The following is a 23,762-nucleotide window of genomic DNA, read 5'->3' on the forward strand; positions in this document are numbered from 1 at the left end:
AACAAAGGTCATTATCGCACAGATCCCCAGGGGTGGGCTGGACAAGCAGAGCATCAGGTGCATAACAGACAAATGGAAGGTGGGTGCATGTTACCAATCTTTACAGATGCGCCATGGCAAAACTTGGTAAGGTAACTGCTCTGCCTGAGGTTGCAAGAATTTGCGGAGTTGTTGAGGCAGCCCTGTCCATCACAGAAGCCAAGCTTCCCCCACTGATTCCGCCTATACTCCGCACCGCCTTAGTAAACCTGCAAAGTAACCGGGAACCTCCTCCCACATGGTCATTTTCTTTACTCTCTCCCGTCCGGCAGAAGATGCGAAAGGTTGAGAACATGAACCATTGGGTTGAATCCAACTGTTATCAGACTCCTGAATGGACCTTGCTTTAAAAGATGATCTCCCAGCAAGGTGGTGTAGTGGTTAGTTCAACTCTTTTACAGTGTTAGCTGTAAGATCGGGTCACGGGCCACAACAAGCACATCGAAATATACAGTGAAATGTATCATTTGTATCAAATCAAATCAGTGAGGATTGTGCAAGTGTTGCTACGTGGTGACACTTCGTGCCACTCTCTGTAAGGAGTTTGTACATTCTGCCCGTGAGCACGTGGGTCCCCCCTCATTCCATTGGCTCAGTGCTACACTGGTGCCATATGGTGCACGCCTATGGCAGGAGAGGACCTTAATCATACTCATTGCTTTCCCTGAGGCAGTGGGAAGTGTATAAGGAGCCCACAGAGGTTTCTCTGATGGACTGAGCTGTGTTCTTAATTCTCAGCAGTTACTTGTGGTCACAGGCAGAGCAGTGGCCGTACCAAGATGTGATGCATCCAGATGTTTTCAATGGCACATTGGTGAGGGTTACCAATCAACAAATCTGAAGATCTGGCAGCTTGTCACAGGTCCAAAGGTCGAGGGAGAAAGATCAGCCTTGGGGATATTTTACCTCTCATACAGAAAAACCCCCACCAGCATATTGGGTGCTGTGCTCTATCCTCCGAAATATAAGTCAAGGCGTGCTCGTTCCTTTGCAATGATTGGGTAAGAGGCAAGAAGTCAGAGGACAACAGCCAGTTGACAGTGGGAAGGGCTGGTCTCCTGTAGGACAATCAGTTGCGGCTCGTCCCGGGCAGAGGGCTGTCTTGTCAATGGGACAGAATGGCAGCGTAAATGTCTGCAGTGCCAATGAACAGGGCTCAATTCCTGCCACTGTCTGTATTGAGTTTGTATGTTGTCGCTGTGACCGTGTGGGTTTCTTCCAGGGGCTCTGGTTTCCTTGCTGTACAGGTTAGGGTTAGTAAGTTGTGGGTATACTATGCTGGCGCTAGAAACATGGTGACTTTTGTGGGCTACTACTACTACTACGTTGACTCAGGCCTATGGGGCCGGCGTCGGGCACGATGACGGACTCTCCACTTCTCCCTCATCAGTGTGTTCAGTTCATCTACATTAGCCGCGCCGCTGTCTTCTAGGAGCGTGTTGACCATAGTCTTGGGAGGGCGCCCAGGGTTCATCCTCCCATGCTTGGGGTCCCATATGATGACTAGGCTGGCAGGTAGCTCGGGGTGGCGTAGACAGTGCCCTGCTAGTTGCAGTCTTCTCGTCTCGATTTTAGTGGTGAGCATCGGTAGGTTGTTATAGAGCTCGACGTTCATCATGTGCTGTTGCCAACTCACATCAGGAGACATCCGGAGCATTCGTGTATATCAACCATCTAGAGACTTTCGCATTGTCTTGGTGAGTGTCCACGTCTCACATCCGTACCTGAGAATGGACTCTATGATCGCTATGAAGATCCTCTTTTTAAGCCCTCTGGTCAGGTTCGACTTCCAGATTTCCTTCATGTCGTTCATAGCCCTCCACGCCAGCGCCTTCCATATCTTTATGTCCTTCTCCAAACTCATCATTCTTGACCCGAGGTACTTGTAGTCAAAGACTTTCTTAATGGTATCCTTCTCTACGGTCTTGAGAGTACCTTCGTCGCAGTTAAACACCATGTACTCTTGTCTTTTTAGCGTTTAGGTGAAGACTAACTTTATTGCACTCAATTTCCACTTTTGTCAGTAGCTGCTGTGCTTCCTCCATCTGGTCAGAGAGCAGGACTATGTCATCTGCAAAATCGAGATCTGTGAGTGTAACTGGTCTGACCCTTTTGGTTCGCCCTGGTTTTATGGTAAAACCGAGCTTGTCATGATCTTTGGTAGCTTGACGCAGAGCGTAATCAAGGACGATTATAAAGATGTAGGGTGCCAGAGTCTCCTTGCAGCACACCAGCTAGGAGCTCGAATACTGCTGTTTCTCCATCTGGTGATAAAACTTTCGCCATGGTTTTGGTATAGCTGGACTCTATTGCTCCCAGTAGACGACCTGGCACTCTGTAAGTTTCAGGACCTTCAGCATTTTACCTCGGTGAATGGAGTCAAAAGCTTTGCGAAAATCGATGTAAGTAAGCACGGCTGGTAGGTTGTTCTTCTTGACTTCCTCAATGATCCTATGGAGAGCAAGTATTTGCATTACTGTTGTGCACTTCTGCCGAAAACCATTCTGATTGAATCTTAGCTTAGGGTCAATGGCGGTGCGAATTCTGTTCAAGATCATCCGATTTGTGGGCTGCTTAATAAAATCCTCGGACTATGTTGGTCACTTATGCATTTCATTGTATGTTTCGGTGTACATATGACAAATAAAACAAATCTTTAATCTCAAGGATGAAATACAACTGCTATTGCTCACAGAGGCTGCAACATGGAACAGTCAAGGCACAGGCAGAAGTCCCTGTCCCCAAACCAGGACGTGCCAGGGTAATCACACCATATCATAATTCTTCCTGAACACATCTTACCCAATCATTGGACAGCAGCTTCCTCAAGTTGTGGATCAGGGTAAGTTCAGACGAAAGTACCTGCAAGAGAGGCAGATGTTCAACAGAAACTCAACTTACCAGGAGAATTCCTTTTGTTTCCTGCAGTGTGCTACTTTTTCTTCTTTGAGCAAGTTAGGCCATTTGGCCCATCGAATCTGCACTGTATTTCATCACAGCTAATTTATTTTCTCTCTCAAATCCATTTTTCTGACTTCTCCCTGTAGCCTTTGACACCCTTACTAACAAAGAACCTATCAACCTCCATTTTAAATATACCCAACGATTTGGCCTACAGATGGCAATAAATTCCAGATTCACTACCCCCGTGGCTAAAGAAATTCCTCCTCATCTGTTCTCAAGATATATCCATCTAATTTGAGGCTGTGCCCTCTGGTCCCAGACTTCCACTATTGGAAATATCTTCTCTGCATCCACTCTATCTGGGCCTTGCAATATTTGGTTGGTTTTAATGAGATCCCTCTCATTCTTCTAAACTCCAGCAAGCACAGGCCCAAAACCATCAAATACTAACATGTTAACCCTTTCATTCCTGGGATCATTCTTGAAAACGTTTTATGGACCCTCTCCAATGCCAGCACATCCTTTCTTAGATAAGGAGCCCAAAACTACTCACAATACTCCAAGTGCAATCTGACCAATGGTTTATAATGCCTCAGCATCACATCCTCGCTCTTATATTTAAGTCCTCTCAAAATGACATTGCATTTGCTTTCCTTACCACCAACTCAACTTGCAAGTTAACCTTTAGGGAATCCTGCACTGAAGACTCCAAGTGCCTTCATACCTTCAATTTCTAAGATTGCCCCCTGTTTATTTATTTAGCAGGCCCTTTGAAGCATTGCCACGTCAGCAACCCAGACAACCCTAATTTAACCGTAGCCTAATCACAGGACAATTTACAATGACGAATGAACTTACCTGGTATGTCTTTAGACTGTGGGAGGAAACTAGAGCACCTGGGGAAAACCCACATATTCAACGGGAAGGACATACAGAGGACGCCAGGTTTGAACTCCGAATTTCCACACCCTGAGCTGTAATAGCGTTGCACAAACCACTGTAGAAGCTTGGTTTAGTAAATAGTCCATACTTTTATTCCTTCTACCAAAGTGCACGCTCATACACATACCTATGCTGTATTCCATCACCCAGGACATGCCCTCCTCTCATTGCTACCAATTACTACCTCATACAGGAGCCTGAAGACCCACACTCAACGTTTCAGGAACAGCTTCTTCCCCTCCACCAACAGATTTCTGAATGGACAATGAACCCATGAACACCACCTCAGCATTTTCCTATCCAATTTATATTTTTATTTATACTTACTGTAATTTACAGTTTTTATTATTATAAGGTATCAGCTATTATAAATATTTGGACAGAGGTGGATTGATTACTGATTTGTTGCCACAAAATAGCAAATTTCACAACATATGCTGGTCATATTAAACATGATTCTGATCTGCCATTTCTTTGCCCATTCCCCTTAATCTGTCCAAGTCCTTCTGCAGACTCCATACTTCCTCAACACAACCTACCCTTTCATCTATCTTTGTATCACCAGTTGTGTAGCACTTGCAGGGTCACAGTCAAAAGTACTGCACAGAAACAGGCCCTTCGGCCCATCTAGCCCATGCCAAACAACTTAAACTGCCTACTCCCATCGACCTGCACAGAGACCATACCTATCATACCTGTACTATCCATGTACCTATCAAAACTCCTACTTTAACGTTGAAATCGAGCTCGCATGCACCACTTGTGCTAGCAATTCATTTCAGACTCTCACAACCCTCGAGTGAAGAAGGTTCCCCTTATGTTCCCTTTAAACTTTTCACCTTTAACCATGACCTCTGGTTGTAGTCCCACCCAACCTCACTGGAAAAAGCCTGCTTGCATTTATCCTATCCATACCCCTCATAATTTTCTATACTTCTATCAAATCTCCTCTCAATCTTCTATGTTCTAAAGAATACAGTCTTTACCTATTCAATCCTTCCTTATAATTCAGGTCCACCAGACAGACCAGGCAACATCCTTGTAAATTTTCTCTGTATTCTCTAAATCTTGCTTGCATCTTTCCTGTAGGTAGGTGACCAAAACTGCACACACTTCTCCAAATTAGGCGTCACTAACGTATTATACGACTTCACATAACATCCCATCTCCTTTATTTAAAACATTGATTAATGACGGCCAATATGCCAAGAAATACACATCAAAGTTGCTGGTGAACGCAGCAGGCCAGGCAGCATCTCTAGGAAGAGGTACAGTCGACGTTTCAGGCCGAGACCCTTCGTCAGGACTAACCGAAGGAAGAGATAGTAAGAGATTTGAAAGTGGGAGGGGGAGGGGGAGATCCAAAATGATAGGAGAAGACAGGAGCGGGAGGGATGGAGCCAAGAGCTGGACAGGTGATTGGCAAAAGGGATATGAGAGGATCATGGGACAGGAGGCCCAGGGAGAAAGATGGGGGGGGGGGGACCCAGAGGATGGGCAAGGGGTATAGTCAGAGGGACAGAGGGAGAAAAAGGACAGTGAGAGAAAGAATGTGTGTATAAAAATAAGTAACGGATGGAGTACGAGGGAGAGGTGGGGCATTAGCGGAAGTTAGAGAAGTCAATGTTCATGCCAACAAGTTGGAGGCTACCCAGACGGAATATAAGGTGTTGTTCCTCCAACCTGAGTGTGGCTTCATCTTTACAGTAGAAGAGGCCGTGGATAGAATGGTAATGGGATGTGGAATTAAAATGTGTGGCCACTGGGAGATCCTGCTTTCTCTGGTGGACAGAGTGTAGGTGTTCAGCAAAGAGGTCTCCCAGTCTGCGTCGGGTCTCTCCAATATATAAAAGGCCACATCGGGAGCACCGGATGCCGTATATCACCCCAGCCGACTCACAGGTGAAGTATCGCCTCACCTGGAAGGACTGTCTGGGGCCCTGAATGGTGGTGAGGGAGGAAGTGTAAGGGCATGTGTAGCACTTGTTCCGCTTACAAGGATAAGTGCCAGGAGGGAGATCAGTGGGGAGGGATGGGGGGGTACGAATGGACAAGGGAGTCACGTAGGGAGCAATCCCTGCAGAAAGCAGAGAGAGGGGGGAGGGAAAGATGTGCTTAGTGGTGGGATCCTGTTGGAGGTGGCAGAAGTTACGGAGAATAATATGTTGGACCCGGAGGCTGGTGGGGTGGTAGGTGAGGACCAGGGGAACCCTAATTCCTAGTGGGGTGGCGGGAAGATTTGTGAGAGCAGATGTGCGTGAAATGGGGGAGATGCGTTTGAGAGCAGAGTTGATGGTGGAGGAAGGGAAGCCCCTTTCTTTAACCCTCGTCCTGGAACGAAAAGTCTCATCCTGACAGCAGATGTGGCGGAGACGGAGGAATTGCGAGAAGGGGATGGCATTTTTGCAAGAGACAGGGTGAGAAGAGGAATAGTCCAGATAGCTGTGAGAGTCAGTAGGCTTATAGTAGACATCAGTGGATAAGTTGTCTCCAGAGATTGAGACAGAAAGATCTAGAAAGGGGAGGGAGGTGTCAGAAATGGACCAGGTAAACTTGAGGGCAGGGTGAAAGTTGGAGGCAAAGTTAATAAAGTCAACGAGCTCAGCATGCGTGCAGGAAGCAGCGCCAATGCAGTCGTTGATGTAGCGAAGGAAAAGTGGGGGAGAGATACCAGAAGCTAAGAGCTTTCTTTATGACCCTATATATCACTTTCAATGAATTATGGACCTGTAATCTCAGGTCCCTATGCTCTACCACACTCCTCAGTGTCCTACTGTTCACTGTGTAAGATCTACCCTGGTTGGTCCTACCAAAGTGCAGCACATTGCACCTGCCAGCATTAAATTCCATCTGCCATTTTCCAGCCTATTGTTCCAGCTGATACAGATCCCCCTGCAAGCCACAACAGCCTTCCTCACTTCCCACTGCACTGCAAATCTTGGTGTCAGCTACAAATCCGCTGATCCGATTAGCCACATCATCCAGATCATTGCTATAGATTACAAAGAGCAAAGGATCCAGGACTGATCCCTGCATCATACCACCATAGCCCTCTGCTACCGCTCTCTGGCTTCTCCCTCAAAGACCAATGTCTAATCCAATTACTACCTCAACCTGATGCCAAGCGACTGAACCTTTTTGACCAGCCTCCCATGCGGGACTTTGTCAAATGCCTAACTAAAATCCATGCGGACAGCATTCGCTGGTTTATTTTTAAGTGCCTTTTTTTAAACAGTGGAACATTGGCCATCCTCCAATCCTCTGGCACCTCTCCTGTCACTAAAGTATTTAAAATATCTCCGCTAGGGGCTCTGGAAATTTCTGCACCTGCCTTCCGTAGGGTCCGAGAGAACACCTTGTCAGGCCCTGGGGATTTATTCACCCTGATTTGGCTCAGGGTGGCGAACACCTCCTCCTCTGTAATTTGTACAGGGTCCATGAAGTTGATGCTGCTTTGTCTCACTTCTATAGACTCTGTATCTGTCTCTTGAGTAAATGCAGCTACAAAGAATGTTTTTAAGATCTCCCCCATCTGTTTTGCTCTACACATGGATTTTCATTCTGGTCTTCCAGTGGACCAATTTTATCCCTTACAATCCTTTTGCTCTTAACATATCTGTTGAATCCCTTAGGATACTCCTTCACCCTGTCTGCTAGAGTAACTTACTAATTTATTTCTTAAATGCATTGCTTACAGTCCATAAGCACCTCATATGTTCTTTCTTGCCTATACCTGCTATGCATCTCCTGTTTGCTCTGAACCAAGGCCTCAATAGCTCTTGAAAAACAGCGTTCCCTACACTTGCTATCTGGCAGGCACGTACAAGCTTTGTATTCTCAAAATTTCATTTTTGAAGACCTTCCACTTTTTTTTTTGTGGCGTGTGCCTGCATGCGTGCCAGTCTGTGATGACGTCTTTTTCATGGTTTTTACAAGGTGCGGAATGAGAGAGAGAGAGATAGAGAGAGAGATAGAGAGAGAGAGATAGAGAGAGAGAGATAGAGATATAGAGAGAGATAGAGAGAGAGAGAGAGAGAGATAGAGATATAGAGAGAGATAGAGAGAGAGAGAGAGAGACACCGACTGACAGTGTGGCGTGCCACTCCTCACACAGACATTTTCAATGTATTGTCCCTTTATTTTACGAGGTTGAGTTGCAATCTCGGCACGGATGGAAAGCGTACTCGGGAGCGGCCCCGACTGGTTTCGAACCCAGGAGCGTCCAGTGCCGATGTCACTGCGCCACCAGCCAGCCCAAGACCTCCCACTTTCTAAGTGTACCTTTGCCAGAAAACAGCCTGTCCCAATCCACACTTGCCAGGTCATTTCTGATAACATCAAAATTGTCCTTTCTCCAACTTAGAGTCTCAACCTGCGGACCAGACCTATCTTTTTGCTTATTTACTTTGAAACTAATGGCATTGCAGTCACTGGGTGCAAAGTGTTCCCCTACACAAACTTCTGTCACCTGCCCAGACTCATTCCCTAATAGCAGTATCACATTCTTTCTTGTTGGGACTTCTGTGCAATGATGAAGGACACTTTCCTGAACACATTTGACAAACATTATCCCATCTAGTCAATAGGCAATAGGTGCAGGAGTAGGCCATTCAGCCCTTTGAACCAGCACCACCATTCACTGTGATCATGGCTGATCATCCACAATCAGTACCCTTTTCCTGCCTTCTCCCCATATCCCTTCACTCCACTACCTTTAAGAGCTCTATCTAACTCTTTTTTGAAAGAATCCAGAGAATTGGCCTCCACTGCCTTCTGAGGCAGAGCATTCCACAGAACCACAACCCTCTGTGTGAAAAAGTTTTTCCTCAACTCCGTTCTAAATGGTCTACCCCTTATTCTTAAACTGTGGCCTCTTGTTCTGGGTTTACAGTATGGGATTCCCATTTAGTATGTAAAAAGTTAAAATCTCCTATCATAACAACCTTATGTTTCTTGCAACAGTCTGTGGTCTCCTTACAAATTTGTTCCTCTAAATCCCTATAACTGTTGGGTGGTCTATAATATAATCCCATTAATGTGGTCAAACCTTTCTATTTCAATAAACTGGACTGGTCAAAGAACACTGAGGCTGTCTACTAGAAGGGTCAGAGCCATCTGTATTTCCTGAGGAGACTGAGGTCCTTTAACATCTGCCGGACAATGATGAGGATGTTCTACGAGTCTGTGGTGGCCAGTGCGATCATGTTTGCTGTTGTGTGCTGGGGCAGCAGGCTGAGGGTGGCAGACACCAACAGAATCAACAAACTCATTCGTAAGGCCAGTGATGTTGTGGGGATGGAACTGGACTCTCTGACGGTGGTGTCTGAAAAGGGAATGCTGTCTAAGCTGCATGCCATCTCGGTCAATGTCTCCCATCCACTACATAATGTACTGGGTGGGCACAGGAGTACATTCAGCCAGAGACTCATTTCACCGAGATGCAACACAGAGCATCATAGGAAGTCATTCCTGCCTGTGGCCATCAAACTTTACAACTCCTCCCTTGGAGGGTCAGACACCCTGAGCCAATAGGCTGGTCCTGGACTTATTTCATAATTTACTGGCATAATTTACATATTACTATTTAACTATTTATGGTTTTATTACTATTTATTATTTATTGTGCAACTGTAACGAAAACCAATTTCCCCCTGGATCAATAAAGTATGACTATGACTATTTCTCAGTTGCACCTATAACGCCTCACTAGTCAAGTTCTCCAGTCTGACCTGACTGAGCACTGCTGTGATATTTTCCCTGACTCGTAATGCCACCCTCCCCCTTTAATCGCTCCCGCTCTGTCACGTCTAAGACAATGGAAGCCCGGATTACTGAGCTGCCAGTCCTGCCCCTACTGCAACCAAGTCTCACTAATGGCTGCAACGTCAAAATTCGAGGTGTTGATCAATGCCCTGAGCTCAACTCCCTTTCCCAACGACACTTGTTCCTTTATTGGCAGTTCAGGGTACATCAGAAATCCCGTCAAAGTGACAACCATCTGCTGGGGATGGGTCAGGAGTGGGTCAACGGTGTGGACAAAGTCTGATGATTCACCTGGCTGGAGGGGTTGCAGTCCCAATACAAGGAGACAGTTATTTAGGATGGTGGTGAGAAGGAACTTAAGGATACAGGGTTAGTGACCGAAGGTGGGACTGAACAACAAGATCAGCTGTGACGTTAAGGGATATTTAAGAGGTAGGCACATGGATGAAAGAAAAATGGGGGTCGATGTGGGAGGGAAGGGATGTTGGAGTAGGTTAAAAGGTCCGCACAACATCATGGGCTGAAGGGCCTTTACCGTTTTATGTAACTCACTGAGTCAGGTAGCATCTACGGAGGGTGATGAATAGTCAACATTTTGGGTTGAGCCACTTTATCAGGACTCTTAAATGCCATCAAATGCTGGAGCAGGTTAGCAGACTGTGACATTGTATTTGCCTTCAGTTACCTGGGTTCTGAGCTTTGCCTTCCTCTCTCAAGTTCAAGTTTATTGTCATCCAATCATACACCTGTATACAGCTGAAAGAACAATGATCCCCAGGACCACGCTACAAAGCACATACCGCACGTAAAATAATATTAACAGATTAAAAACCTCTCAACCTCCCTCCTCTTTCCTCCATTAATATATGCTTTCGATCAAGCTCTGGGTTCCTGACCTAATCTCTAACCTTCTGTGACATTGAAGTGCTTAATCTTGTATTAAGAACATAACGCCATATGATATAGGAGCAGAAATAGGCCATTTGGCTCTGCCGTTTCATCATGGCTGATCCATTTCCCTCTCAGCCCCAATCTCTTGCCTTCTCCCCGTATCCCTTCAAGCACTGACTAATCAAGAATCTATCAACCTCTGTCTTAACTATATCCAGTGAATTGGCCTCCATCGCCATCTGTAGCAACGGATTCCAGGTATACCACTCTCCAGCTAAACAAATTCCTCCTTATCTCCGGTCTAAATAGATGTCCCAATATTCTGAGGCTGTGTCCTCTGGTCAGGCTCTCCCACCACAGGAAAAATACTCTCAACATCCACTCCATTGAGGCCTTTCAACATTCAATAGGTTTCCATGAGATCCACCCCAATTCTTCTGAGTTCCAGTGAGTATTGGCCCAGAGCCATCAAATACTCCTCACATGACAAGCTGTTCAATTCTGGAATCATTTTTGTGAACCTTTGACTAAAAGGCAACATATTTTGTACACACTATCCATCAATAAAACCCTAGCGACATTTCAGTTTAACTTCCTAACCAGACCGGCGCCTTTCTCAGTGGATAATCAGTAACTGGAGACAGTGAGAAACTGAGATGAAAAAAAAAACGACATTGGGGTTATCCAGCAAGTCAGGTAGCATCCGTGGAGACAAAGTTTACACCAAGTTAACTTTCAATGGGCTTGGCTGAACTCATTGTTTGCCACGTTAAATAGCAGGTGGTACTGCAAAGGAGTATGGGGGTTGGATGAAAGTTTGATCCACATGGATTCTGTGGGAAGGACTTTGCTGCAGTGGGATTTTGTAGAGTGGCAGTCAGTGAGAAGGAGCTTTGTCCATTGGAATTTTGTACAATGACAGTGGAAAGTGATTTCATCCATTGGGATTTAGTATAATGGAAGTCAGTGGAAAGGGATTTGGCCAACTGAAATTTCGTACAATGACAGTGGAAAGGGATTTGGTCCATTGGAATTTTGTACAGTAACAGTCAGTAGGAAGAGATTTGGAATTTTACACTTGCAGCAGGGCCAGGTAACAGTCATTGGAGCAACTAACCTCAACATCTGACCATATCCAATGAGTTTGTTCATTATCTAGTGTGTCATGTGATGTGGACGGTCATGATTTTTCCATAACCATGACTACTCTTGGCAAATTTTTCTACAGAAGTCATTTGTCATTGCCATCTTCTGAGCAGATGAGTGTCTCCAGCCATTATCAATACTCTTCAAAGGTGGTCTGCCTGGTGTCAGTGGTCTCATACCAGGACTTGACTACTGAAGATGTGCTCCTGACTGCCTCAGAGAGTGTGTGATGAGTGATCAAATCAGAAATACCTGACTTTTGTCCTCCTTCTTCATAGTGGTGGGTCCCCACAGAGCATTGACCCCATCCACTGCCACCAGCATCTGATAAGTGTCGGGTAAACATTGCGACTTCAGCTCTTTGAACAGGACACCCACCACGTCACTGGCATTCTTCACTCGTGTGATACCCTGAGGGTGGGAAGAGAGAAACATGAGCCAAGCTCATTTCAGACTTGGACTGGTCCTCACTCCACCTCCCTCCACCCCCCCCCAACACACCCTCTCCTCTTCAGAGGGAGGGACATCTCCTTTACAGGAGTTCACCCTCCAGTGGTGCCCTTGATCGCTGCCACAACTATACAGGCCTTCATGCTGACATCGACATGTACAGCGAAGTGCATCATTTGCATCAATGTCCAACACAGTCTGAGGATGTGCTGGAGGCAGCCTGCGATTGTCGGCACTCTTCAGGATCCACATAGCATGCCCATAACTTACAAACCTTAACTTGTACGTCTTTGGAATGTGAGAGGACACCAGCATAGTCACAGGGGAAAAAAGTACAAACTCCTTGCAGACAAAGGCAGGAATTGAATTCCGGTCACTGATTACTGGTGCTGGAAAGTATTATGCTGACTGCTACGCTTTTGTGCCACCGCCTCCCTACTCGCAGTGTAAAAAAATTACTTCTGAGATTGGCCCCTAACCTAGCTCCTCTCATCTTAGCTTAGAGGGAAGCCCAAAGACCGGACAGTACGTTGTTCCACAATGACAGCCTCATTTGGCAGATCTGGTAATGCGGGGTGATGCCTCACCTGGTCCACCACTTCTCCCAAGGGTCGCCCTTCCTCGGTGGCCTCCCGCTTGCTCCAAGTGTACCTCTGCTGGGTTTTTAGCTATTTGCAACAAATAAGGCGGTGTTAGTGCTGCACATTCACAACAAACTTGCATCCAGAAAATTGCTTGGGATCCTTGTCCTCAAACTGCAAGGGTAAACAATTATCAGCTCCCATTTTTCATCAAGCTTTTCCTAGGCTTTATAAGATATTAGTCATATTGCATTTGGCGTATCGTTTGCAGTTTTGGGCCCCATATCCTGACCCAGATCTGGGCCGTATCCTCCAAATATCCGGACCTGCCTCTTGGTTTTTTTTGCACTACCTTACTTTCCATTTTTCTATTTTCTATTTATGATTTATAATTTAAATTTTTAATATTTACTATTGATTTGTAATCCAGGGAGCGGGAAGCGCAGAATCAAATATCGCTGTGATGAATGTATGTTCTAGTATCAACTGTTTGGTGACAATAAAGTATATCTAAGAAAGAGTATGCTAGCACTGGAGATAGTCCACAGGAGGTTTATGAGAGTAATCCCGGTAATAAAAGGGTTAACATATGAAAAGCTTCTGAAAGATTTGGGTCTGGACTTGGGAGTTCTGGAGTTTAGAGGAATGGTGGGGTGGGGCGGGGTGGGATCTCACTGAAGGCCTAGATAGAGTGGATATGTATAGGATGTTTCCAATAGTGGGAGAAGCTTCAGAGGGCAAAACTTCAGAATAGAAGGATGTCCCTTTCGAACAGAGATGAGGAGAAATTTCTTTAGCCAGAGGGTGGTGAATCTGTGGAATTCATTGTCACAGACGGCTGTAGAGGCCAAGTCATTGGGTACATTTAAAGTAGAGGTTGATAGGTATTAATTAGTAAGGACGTCAAAGTTTAAGGGAGAAGTTGAGAGAACAGAGTTGAAAGAGAAAAATAAATCAGCCACAATCAAATGGTGGAGCAGATTCGATGAGCTGAATGGCCCACATTTACTCTTAAATAGTACCTTATGGTTTAGTATTGTCATTTGTACCAAGGTAGAGTGAAAAGCTTGTCATGCATATCGCTCACGCAGCTCAAGTCATGACACAGTGCATTGATGTATCCAGAACAAGGTAAACTACAACAGAATACAGAATAAAGTGTAACATCTACAGAGAAAGTGTAGTGCGGGCAAACGATGATGTGCAAGGGCCACGTGAGATAGATGTGAGGGCAAGCGTCCACCTTATTGTAGAAGGGGACCGTTCAACAGTCGTATAACAGCGGGGTAGAAGCTGTTCTTGAGCCCGGCACAAGTATCGCTGGCCACTTCCCACCCCATGGACCCGCTGACCTGAGCCAGAAATCGCTCGTTGGTGATGCGGAAGTTCTTGAGCCAGGTGGAGGCTTCGAGGGGCTGGTCAAAGCGAGCTTCGTTGTAGGTTGAAGGCATCAGCTCCTTGCAATGTTTGACCCACAAATAGGCTGCAGCAGGAAAACAAGGTCAATGGTGTGTAACACACCCATACAAAGGAAATAAATGCAAAAAGTGTTGCCAGTAACAGTGGGAAAAACTCCCTGCTCCTTTACATAGTATCCCTGGATACACAATGAAACACATACCGGACTACAACCAATTACATCCCAATGTCTATCACAGCAGAGAAACGAAGTAACACAAACAATGCATTTCAGTATATGATTTGATTCACACGTGACAAATAAACTTGAAGTGCATAGAATGGTACAGTATAGAACCTTCAGCTTACAATGTTGTGTCCATCCTTTAACCTACTCCAAGATCAATCTGACCCTTCCCTACCACGTAGCCCTCCATTTTTCTTTCATCCACGTGCCTATCTAAGAATCTCGAAGACATCCCTAATGTATCTGCCTCTACCACCACCCTAGGCAGTGCATTCCACGTATCCACCACTCTGTAAAAACTTATCTCGGACATCCCCCTATTCTTTCCTCCAAGTAAATATACACTCACCAACCTGAAATGTCTTTGCTTTTCTGTTCTAGACTTTGAGTTCGGCCAGTCTCGTTCCTAGACCACACCCCCAAACACTCCTCCTTTCCACACTTCCGTCTCCTCTACCTGCATCGACTCCTTTAAATCATGTCAGTAAGCCCAACTTTTTTAAAGCAACAAGCAATCTGCTGGAGGAACTCGGTGGGTCGAGCATCATCTGTAAGGGAATAAACTGTTTATACTTCAGGTCGAAATCTAACAACTGGATCCAAACCCTAATCCTGAACTGGCTCATCAACGATTCCTTACCCCCCACTCCCACAGAAGATGCTTGACCCCATAAACCCAAATCATCAACAGTCCCTTTGTCCCACCACCACAGATGCTGTTTGACCCTAATCCTGACCCAAATCATTGGCAGCTCTTCCTCCCCTACCTCCATGGATGCAACTCAACCCGTGGAGTTGCTCCAGCAAATTATTGAATGTTGCTCCAGACTCCATAGACTCCAGCTTTGAGAGAGCACCGCTCTGCAAGTTCAGACAGGACGAGGAAAAAACGCACATGCTTACCATTTGGTATGTGGAGGATTAACCAGTCCCGTTTAGCACAGTACTGGACTGCATTGCACAGGGTGAGCGTTTTACCACACCCCTTCTCACTGTCTAGGGTAGCAGGGTGTTAAGGAATGAGTAGGGGTGATGTTATGAGTTAGCTGTGGAATGGATTTTGGCAGGAAAAGGAATAATTGAGGAGTCACTGAGCAATACGTACAACATGGAGAAGGCCTTTCAGCCCCACTAGCCCATGCTGACCAAGGTGCTCCGCACTGCGAGTCCCACTTGCCAGTGTTTGGCCCATAACCTTTTAAACCTTTCCAATCCAAGTACTTGTCTAACTGCTTATTCCTCTCCAAAGACGCTGCGTAACCTGCTAAGCTCCTCCAGAATTTTGTGTGTTGCCTTTTAAAAAATTGCTATTGTCCTTGCCTCAATCACTTCCTCGAGCAGCTTATTCCACATGGATATCACCTTTGGTGCAAAAAAAAATCTTATTAAATCTTCCCCCCCCCCCCCCGTCATCTTAAACCTATGCCCTCTAGTTCTTGATTCCCCAACCCTGCATTCACCATACAGGCCAAGCTCCCTTCTCACTGCCGCTATCGGAAAGGAGGTACAGGAGCCTTAGTTCTCACGCCACCAGGTTCAGGTAACCATCAGACTCATGAACCAGCGTGGATAACCTCACACACCTCAACACTGAACTGATTCCACAACTTATGGACTCTCTTTCAAGGACTCCACAACTCATCTCCTCAGTATTATTTACTATTTTGTTTTCTTTTACTTGTATTTGTACGATTTGTCATATTTTGTCATTGTGTGTAGTTTTTCACTGATTCTATTGTTTCTTTGTATCTACTGTGAATGCCTGCAAGAAAATGAATCTCAGGGTAGTATATGGTGACAGATATGTTCTTTGGTAATGAACTTTTGAACTTTGCCCATCGTAGTTTTAAATACCTCTGTAAGATCACCGCTCAGTCTCCTATGCTTATGGAATAAAGTCTGAGTGTGTCCAACTTCTCCCTACAGCTCTGGCTCTGTTTCCCTCAAGTGGAAAATGAAGCCCTTGCCCTCTGCGGGGTGCCTGCTGCGCTTACTCAGCTGGGGGCCGGCCACCACAGGAGCCCACTCAGCCTCTTTCCCTCACAGAAGGCATCAAGGTGCCAGAGTCACTCCAGGTTTAACCATGGGCTCAAGTGTCAACACGGACGAGGGGGCAATACTCGAGCGCCCATCCCAGAATTCCATCACCCAACTCCGACAGGGTGCACCTATCCCAGAACTCCATCAGGTAACCCCAGCAGGATGAGCCTATTCACCCTGGCAGGCTCCCCGCTGGATACTATCAGCAGCAAGGATACAGATGACATAACGAACAACTGGGTGTGAATAGTTGGCAGCCTTCAGGTAACCAACAAGCTCCAGGCCTGGCCTCCGAACCATGATGCACGCCTCCCCGAACGTCCGGATCTGAAACAGGACAAAATACGGGATGAAACTTGGCAAGAATTTGTGAAACACAGTGAGAGAATGCAGAGCTCTAAGGCACTGGGATTTGGCAGACCTGCTGCATGAAACACAGAAGGTTAGTACGCAAATGCAATAGTAGTTAGGATCGTATTTAGGACCAGAATTAGGCTATTCAGCTCAACAAGTCTGCTCCACCATTTGATCATGGCTGATTTTTCTCTCTTTTAACTCCGTTCTGATGTTCTCTCCCCGCAACCTTTGATGCCCTGACTAATAAAGAACCTATCAATCTCTGCTGTAAATATACCCAGTGACTTGGCCTCCACAGCCACCTGCGGCAATGAATTCTGCAGATTCACCACCCCTTGGCTAAAGAAATTTCTCCTCATCTCTGTCCTAAAGGGACGTGTTTGTATTCTGAGGCTGTGGCTGGTGGGGAGGAGAGACGAAGAAGCTGGAAGGAGATAGGTGGAAGAAGTAAAGGGTTGAAGAAGGAATCTAATTGGAGGAAAGAGTGGATCATGGGAGAAAGGTTAAGAGGGAGGTGATAGGCTGCTGAAGAGAAGGGGTGAGAGGGGATCCAGAATGGAGAATGTTAAATATTGGGGGGGGGGGGGGAGGCAGGGGAAGAAGAAGAGTAATTACTGTTAATTAGAGAAATAGCTGTTCATGCCATCAGGTTGGAATTTCATCCATCACCTGCCAGCTTGTGCTTTTTTCCACCCCCCCCACCTTATTCTGGCCTTTTTGCCCCCTTCTTTTCCAGTCCTGAAGAAGGGTCTTGGCCCAAAACAACTGTTGATTTCTCTCCATAGATGACAGCTGACTTGTTGAGTTCCTCCACTGTTTTGTGTGTACACAGTGTCGGTCTTCCTAATTGAGGAAAGATGTTAACGTGCTGGAAACAGGTCAGAGAAGGTCCACTGAACTGAATTGGCAGGCGGAGACACAAGACACTGAGGAATCTGGAGCAACAAGCTATCAGCTGGAGGAACTCTGCAGATTGAGCAGTATCTATGGGGAGATGGTGGGGAGGAAGAGGGGAAGACATTTTCAATGTTTTGGTTGGGATTCCACATCAGGACTGAGAATGGAGAGATGACAGGGGTCAATATAAGGAGATGGGGAGAGTAGAGACTGGAGCCTGAGGTGATCAGTGGACTGAGAAGGGGTGCAAGGTGATGGACAGTTGCTTCTCTCCAGTGGAATACGAAACCTTTGCCCACTGCTAAGCTCTAGATGGTCATTTTTACTCCTATTCAGTCTGTCAGGTCACCCCCTTCACCCTCTGACCCACTGGAGAAAACAGCCCAAGCTTGTCCAATCTTTCCTTACAGCTAATAACCTCTAATCTAGGCAGCATCCTGGTGAATCTCTTCTGCACCCTCCCCAGAGCTTCCACATCCTTCCTGTAATAGGGCGACCAGAACTGAGTGTGGACTAATTGAAATGCAATGTGACTTTCTCTTACACCAAATGACCTGACCATATGACTTCTTTACCACCCTATCTAATTATGCGCCCTCTTTCAGTGAGTTATGGACTGGGACCTTTGAGGTGGGTGGTGACGAGTGAGTGAGGACAGATGCAGCTGGTGGAAATATCTACCTGTTTCTGGAAGCGGAGAGGGAAGCCATGAGGGAAAGTGGTCTTCAGGTCTCCCGGCGAGAGGGTGTAATGCAGACCTAAGTGTTGCTCCGCGTGCAGCCCCTGTATGAGACAGACATCAGACATTGGTCAGTTGTGCACTCCTTTGTAACCACGGCCTCTGAAACCTGCCAGCAGGTGGGTGAGGCAGAACACAGCCATGAATGCCAGGGCAGTTTACAGAGGAGGGAAATGGAGTATACTCCAATCACTGGTCACATCCAAAGTACCCAGTGTCTGTGGACAACAAGGCTGAAGAGGAAAAGAGGCCCTCAATCAATCTTCATGAAGGGAACAAGATTATGAGTAGGCCATACTTTGGACAAGGGGCAGAGGTGGTGAAGACTGATCGACAGCTACGTCTAGGGTCAAAACTGAGCCATAGCCACTAATGACCAGTCTGTGCAGAGCAATGAGAAGAGAAGATTGTTATACGGTCATTGGTGACGCTGCATTTGGAACATTCTGTTCTGTTTTGGTCACCTGGTTATTGGAAAGACACCGTTAAGCTGGAAAGATTTACAAGGATGCTGCTGGGACTTGATACTGAGTTATGGAAAGAGGTTGAGCAGCAGGTTTGGATTTCATTGGAGTGTAGGAGAATGAGAGGTAATTTTATGGAGGTGTTCATGAGGGACACAGTTAGGATGAACATAGTCCCCCCCCCACCCCCCCCCCACCGCCCGGAAGAAATGGCTGATACCGAGGGGCATAATTTTGGGGTGGTTGGAGGAAAGAATAGCAGGGATGTCAGAGGTAAATTTGCTTGGTTTTATTTTGTTTACACAGATGATAAGTGCATGGAACACTCTGCTAGGGGTGGCAGAAGAGGTAAATGTATTAAGGGTATTTAAGAAACTCTCTGGTATGCACATGGATGAAAAATGGAAGGTTATGTAGGAGGAAAAGGTTAGTTTGACCTTGGAGGTTGATTAAAAAGTTGGCACAACATTGTTGTCCCAAGGGCCTGTACTGTGCTATAATGGTCTTTGAAAAGGAATCAGAAATTATTGATACAGGTTAAGGTGAGAAAGGAAAGATTTAAAAGGGGCCTGAGGAGCAGATTCTTCACTCAGAGGGTGGTAGTATACGGAACAAGCTGTCAGGGAAAGTAGCCCCTACTACGTTCCCACATCTTGGAACTCCTCCAATTTCAAACTCTACCTCATCCTGAAATTTAATCCCCAATAACAGGCTGGGATTGTTTGCCACAAATTGGAGAATGTTTAAGCTGTGGGTGTGGCCTCAGAAAAGTTTAGACCATAAGAATTAGAATTAGGCCATTTGTCTCATCAAGTCTGCTCCGCCATTCCATCTTGGCTGATTTATTATCCCTCTCAAACCCGTTCTGCCTTCTCCCTATAACCTTTTCGCGTTCTGACTAATCAAGAACCTATCAACCACATATACAGAGTGACTTGGTCTCCACAGGCGTCTGTGGCACTGAATTCCACAGTTTCACCATTCCCTCCCTGGCTGAAGAAATTCCTCCTCCTTGCTGTTCTAAATGGACTTCCCTCTATTCTGAAGCTGTGCCCTCTGCTCCTAGATTCTCCCTACAAAAACAAACATCCTCTCTACGCATCAACTCTATCTAGGTCTTTCAATATTCGATAGGTTTCAATAAGATCTCCCCTCATTCCTCTAAACCCAGCAACTACAGCCCAGAGCTATCAAATGCTACTCACATATTAACCCTTTTGTTCCTGGGATCATTCTCATGAACCATCTTTGGACCCTCTCCAATGCCAGCACATTTTTTCCTAAATAAAGGATCCAAAACTGCACACAATACTCCATGTGTAGTCTGACCAATGCTTTATAACAGATTACATCCTTGCTTTTAGATTCTAGCCCTTTCAAAATGAATGCTAACATTGAATTTACCTTCCTTACCACTGACTCAACCTGCAAATTAACCTTCAGTGAATCATGCATGAGGACTCTCAACTCTCCTTGTATCTCTGATTTTTGAATTTTCTTCCCGTTTAGAAAATAGACTCTGCCTTTATTCCTTCTATCAAAGTGCATGACCATACACTTCCCAACACTGTATTCCATCTGTTACTTCTTTGCCCATTCCTCCAATGGTCTGTCATTCTGTAGACGTCCTGCTTCCTCAACACTACCTGCCCTTCAACCTATATTCACATCATCTGCAAAGTTGGCCAAAGTCATCAATTCCTCTAGCCAAATCATTGACATACAAAGTGAAGATAAGAAGTCCAACACTGACCACTGTGGAACACTACCAGTCACCTGCAGCCAACCAGAAAATGCCCCTACTATTCCCATTCTTTGCCTCCTGCCAGTCAGCCAATCTTCTATCCATGCCAATGTCTTTCTTGTAACACCATGGCTTGTTAAGCAGCCTCATGTGTGTCACCTTGCCAAAGCCCTTGTGAAAAATCTAAGTAAACAACATCCACTGATTCTCATTTGTCTATACTGCCAATTAATTCCACAAAGAATTCCAACAGATTTCTCAGACAAGAAACCATGCTGACTTTGGCCTATTTTGTCATGTCCCTCCACTAGTATCCTTGTCCTTAATAATGGACTCAACATTTTCTCAACCACTTAAGTCAGGCTAACTGACCTTTAATTTCCTTTCTTCTGCCTCCCTCCCTTCTTAAAGAGTGGAGTTACATCTGCAATTTTCCAGTCTTCCAGAACCATTCCAGAATCTTGAATGATCATTACTCATGCCTCCATAATCTCCATATCTCCTCCTCACTGACAATCAATGCTGATGCAAGCTTAGTACAGTGCTCTCTCTACACCCATGACTGTGTGACTAGGCACAGCTCAAATGACGTAGAAACCATAGAAAAACTACAGCACAGAAACAGGCCTTTTGGCCCTTCTTGGTTGTGCTGAACCATTTTCTGCCTAGTCCCACTGACCTGCACATGGACCATATCCCTCCATATACCTCCCATCCACGTATCTGTCCAATTTATTCTTAAATGTTAAAAAAGAACCCGCACTTACCACCTCATCTGGCAGCTCATTCCATACTCCCACCACTCTCTGTGTGAAGAAGCCCTCCCTAATGTTCCCTTTAAACTTCTCCCTTAACCCATGTCCTCTGGTTTTTTTCTCCCCTTGCCTCAGTGGAAGAAGCCTGCTTGCATTCACTGTATCTATACCCATCATAATTTTATATACCTCTATCAAATCTCCCCTCATTCTTCTACGCTCCAGGGAATAAAGTTCTAACCTATTCAACCTTTCTCTGTAACTGAGTTTCTCAAGTCCCGGCAACATCCTTGTAAACCTTCTCTGCACTCTTTCAACCTTATTTATATCCTTCCTGTATCTACAGGTATAAATTTGCTGGCGACGCAACTATTACCGGCAGACTTTCCGATGGTGACAAGGAGGCACACAGGAGCAAAACAGATCAGCTAGTTGAGTGGTGTCACAACAACAACCTTGCACGCAACGTCAGTAAGACCAAGGAATTGATTGTGGACTTCAGGAAGGGGAAATCAAGGGAACACACACCTGTCCTCATCAAGTGGAAAGGGTGTGCAGTCTGAAGTTCCGGAGGGGGGTCAACATTTCTGAGTACCTACACTGGACCCAACACATTGATGTAATTACAAAGAAGGCATGACGGTGGTTATACTTCATGAGGAGTTTAAGGAGAATTGATATGTCACCAGACACTTGCAAATTTCTGTAGATGCACCATAGGGAGTATTCTGATTGGTTACATCACCACCTGGTGTGTAAGCACCAATGCACAGGATTGGAAAACATACAGAGGGTTGTCAACTCAGCCAGATCCATCTTTGGCATTAGCTTCCCTAGCATCGAGGACATCTTCAAAAGGCGATGCCCTCTTCTCATTGCTACCATAAAGGAGGTAGTACAGGAGACCGAAGACACACACTCAATGATTCAGGAACAGCTTCTTCCCCTCCACCATCAGATTTCCGAATGGACAATAAACCCTTGAATACTACTTCACAATTTTTCCTCTCTTTTTGCATTACATCTTTATTTTTAAAAAATACTCGTCGTAATTTTATAACTTTTAAAAATTGTCTATTGCAAAGTACTGCTGCCGCAAAATAACTAACTTGACAACATGTGCCAGTGATATTAAACCTGATTCAGATTCTTCAACTACCTCTTTCAGAACCCTGGGGTGTAGTCCATCTGGTCCAGGTGACTTATCTACCTTCAGACTTTTCAGCTTCCCAAGCACCTTCACCTCAGTGATAACATCTACAATCACTTCTGCCCCCTGACACACTCAAATTTCTGGCAACTGCTAGCGTATTCCACAGTGAAAACTGATGCAAAATATTTATTAAGTTCATCTGTCATTTCTTTGTCCCCCATTACAACCTCTCCAGCATCATTTTCCAGTGGTACGATATCCACTTGGCTCTCTTTTACTCTTTATATACCTGAAAAAAGAGTTTTGGTATCCTCTTTTCCATTATTGGCCAGTTTACCTTCATATTTCATCTTTTCTCTCCTTATGGCTTTTAGTTGCTTTCTGTTAGTTTTTAAAAGCTTCCCATTGATTTTTGCTATATTAAATGCCCACTCCTTTGCATTTTTTTTTGTTTTTGACTTCCCTTGTCATCCATAGTTGCCTCATTCTTAAATTAGAATACTTATTCATTTTTGCAATATATCTATCCTGTCCCTTCCGAATTGCCCCAGAAACTCCAGCCCCTGCTGTTTTGACATCATCCCTGCTAATGTCCCCTTCCAATCAATTTTGGCCAGCTCCTCCCTCATGCCTCTGTAATTCCCCTTACTCCACTGTATTACTGATACATCTGATGTTAGTTTCTTCCTCTCAAACTGCAAGGTGAATTCTATCGTATGATGATCACTGCCTCCTAAGGGTTCCTTTACCTTAAGCTCCATAATCAAATCTGGCTCACAATACCCAATCCAGAACTGTCTTTCTCCTAGTGGGCTCAACCACAAGCTGCTCTAAAAAGGCATCTCAGCAGCAGTCTACAAATACCCTCCCTTGGGATCTAGCACCAACCTGATTTTCCCAAATCTACCTGCATATTAAAATTCTCCACAACTACTGTAACATTGCCCTTTTCTATCTCCTGTTGTAATTTGTACCCCACATCCTGGCTACTGTTCAAGGCCAAATTATAACTCCCAAGGCCTGCAAGGATCTTTTTACCCTTACAAGTTTCTTAACTTTACCTACAAGGATTCTACATCTTCTGATAATATGTCACCTCTTTCTAGAGATTTGATTTAATTTTTGACCACCCCACCCCCTCTGCCTACCAAATATGTTAGGCTCCCAAATATAATTTTCTTTCAGCCACGGCTCAATAATGCCCATCTCTAATTATACTACAAGATCATCTACCTTATTCCATATACTGCAT

The 23,762-nt window shown here is 45.3% G+C and overlaps 1 protein-coding gene across 4 annotated transcripts in view; it reads right to left on the reverse strand.

The window, feature by feature from the left end:
• dap3 (death associated protein 3) overlaps window positions 1–23,762 on the reverse strand; it is a 37,725-nt gene that overhangs the window by 2,328 nt on the left and 11,635 nt on the right. For 3 of the 4 annotated variants that reach the window (XM_072282426.1, XM_072282437.1, XM_072282448.1), the window contains exons 5-11: window positions 18,337–18,438; window positions 16,620–16,728; window positions 15,265–15,357; window positions 14,069–14,199; window positions 12,723–12,803; window positions 11,938–12,096; window positions 2,842–2,901 (exon numbers count right to left, since the gene is read on the reverse strand). In XM_072282426.1, the coding sequence (XP_072138527.1) occupies window positions 2,842–2,901; window positions 11,938–12,096; window positions 12,723–12,803; window positions 14,069–14,199; window positions 15,265–15,357; window positions 16,620–16,728; window positions 18,337–18,438 (735 nt within the window). The remainder of the gene's footprint in view (window positions 1–2,841; window positions 2,902–11,937; window positions 12,097–12,722; window positions 12,804–14,068; window positions 14,200–15,264; window positions 15,358–16,619; window positions 16,729–18,336; window positions 18,439–23,762) is intronic. The other variant, XM_072282457.1, reaches the window with a different exon arrangement.

The sequence above is a fragment of the Mobula birostris genome, chromosome 2, assembly GCF_030028105.1.
Source record: "Mobula birostris isolate sMobBir1 chromosome 2, sMobBir1.hap1, whole genome shotgun sequence".
NCBI lineage: Eukaryota > Metazoa > Chordata > Chondrichthyes > Myliobatiformes > Myliobatidae > Mobula > Mobula birostris.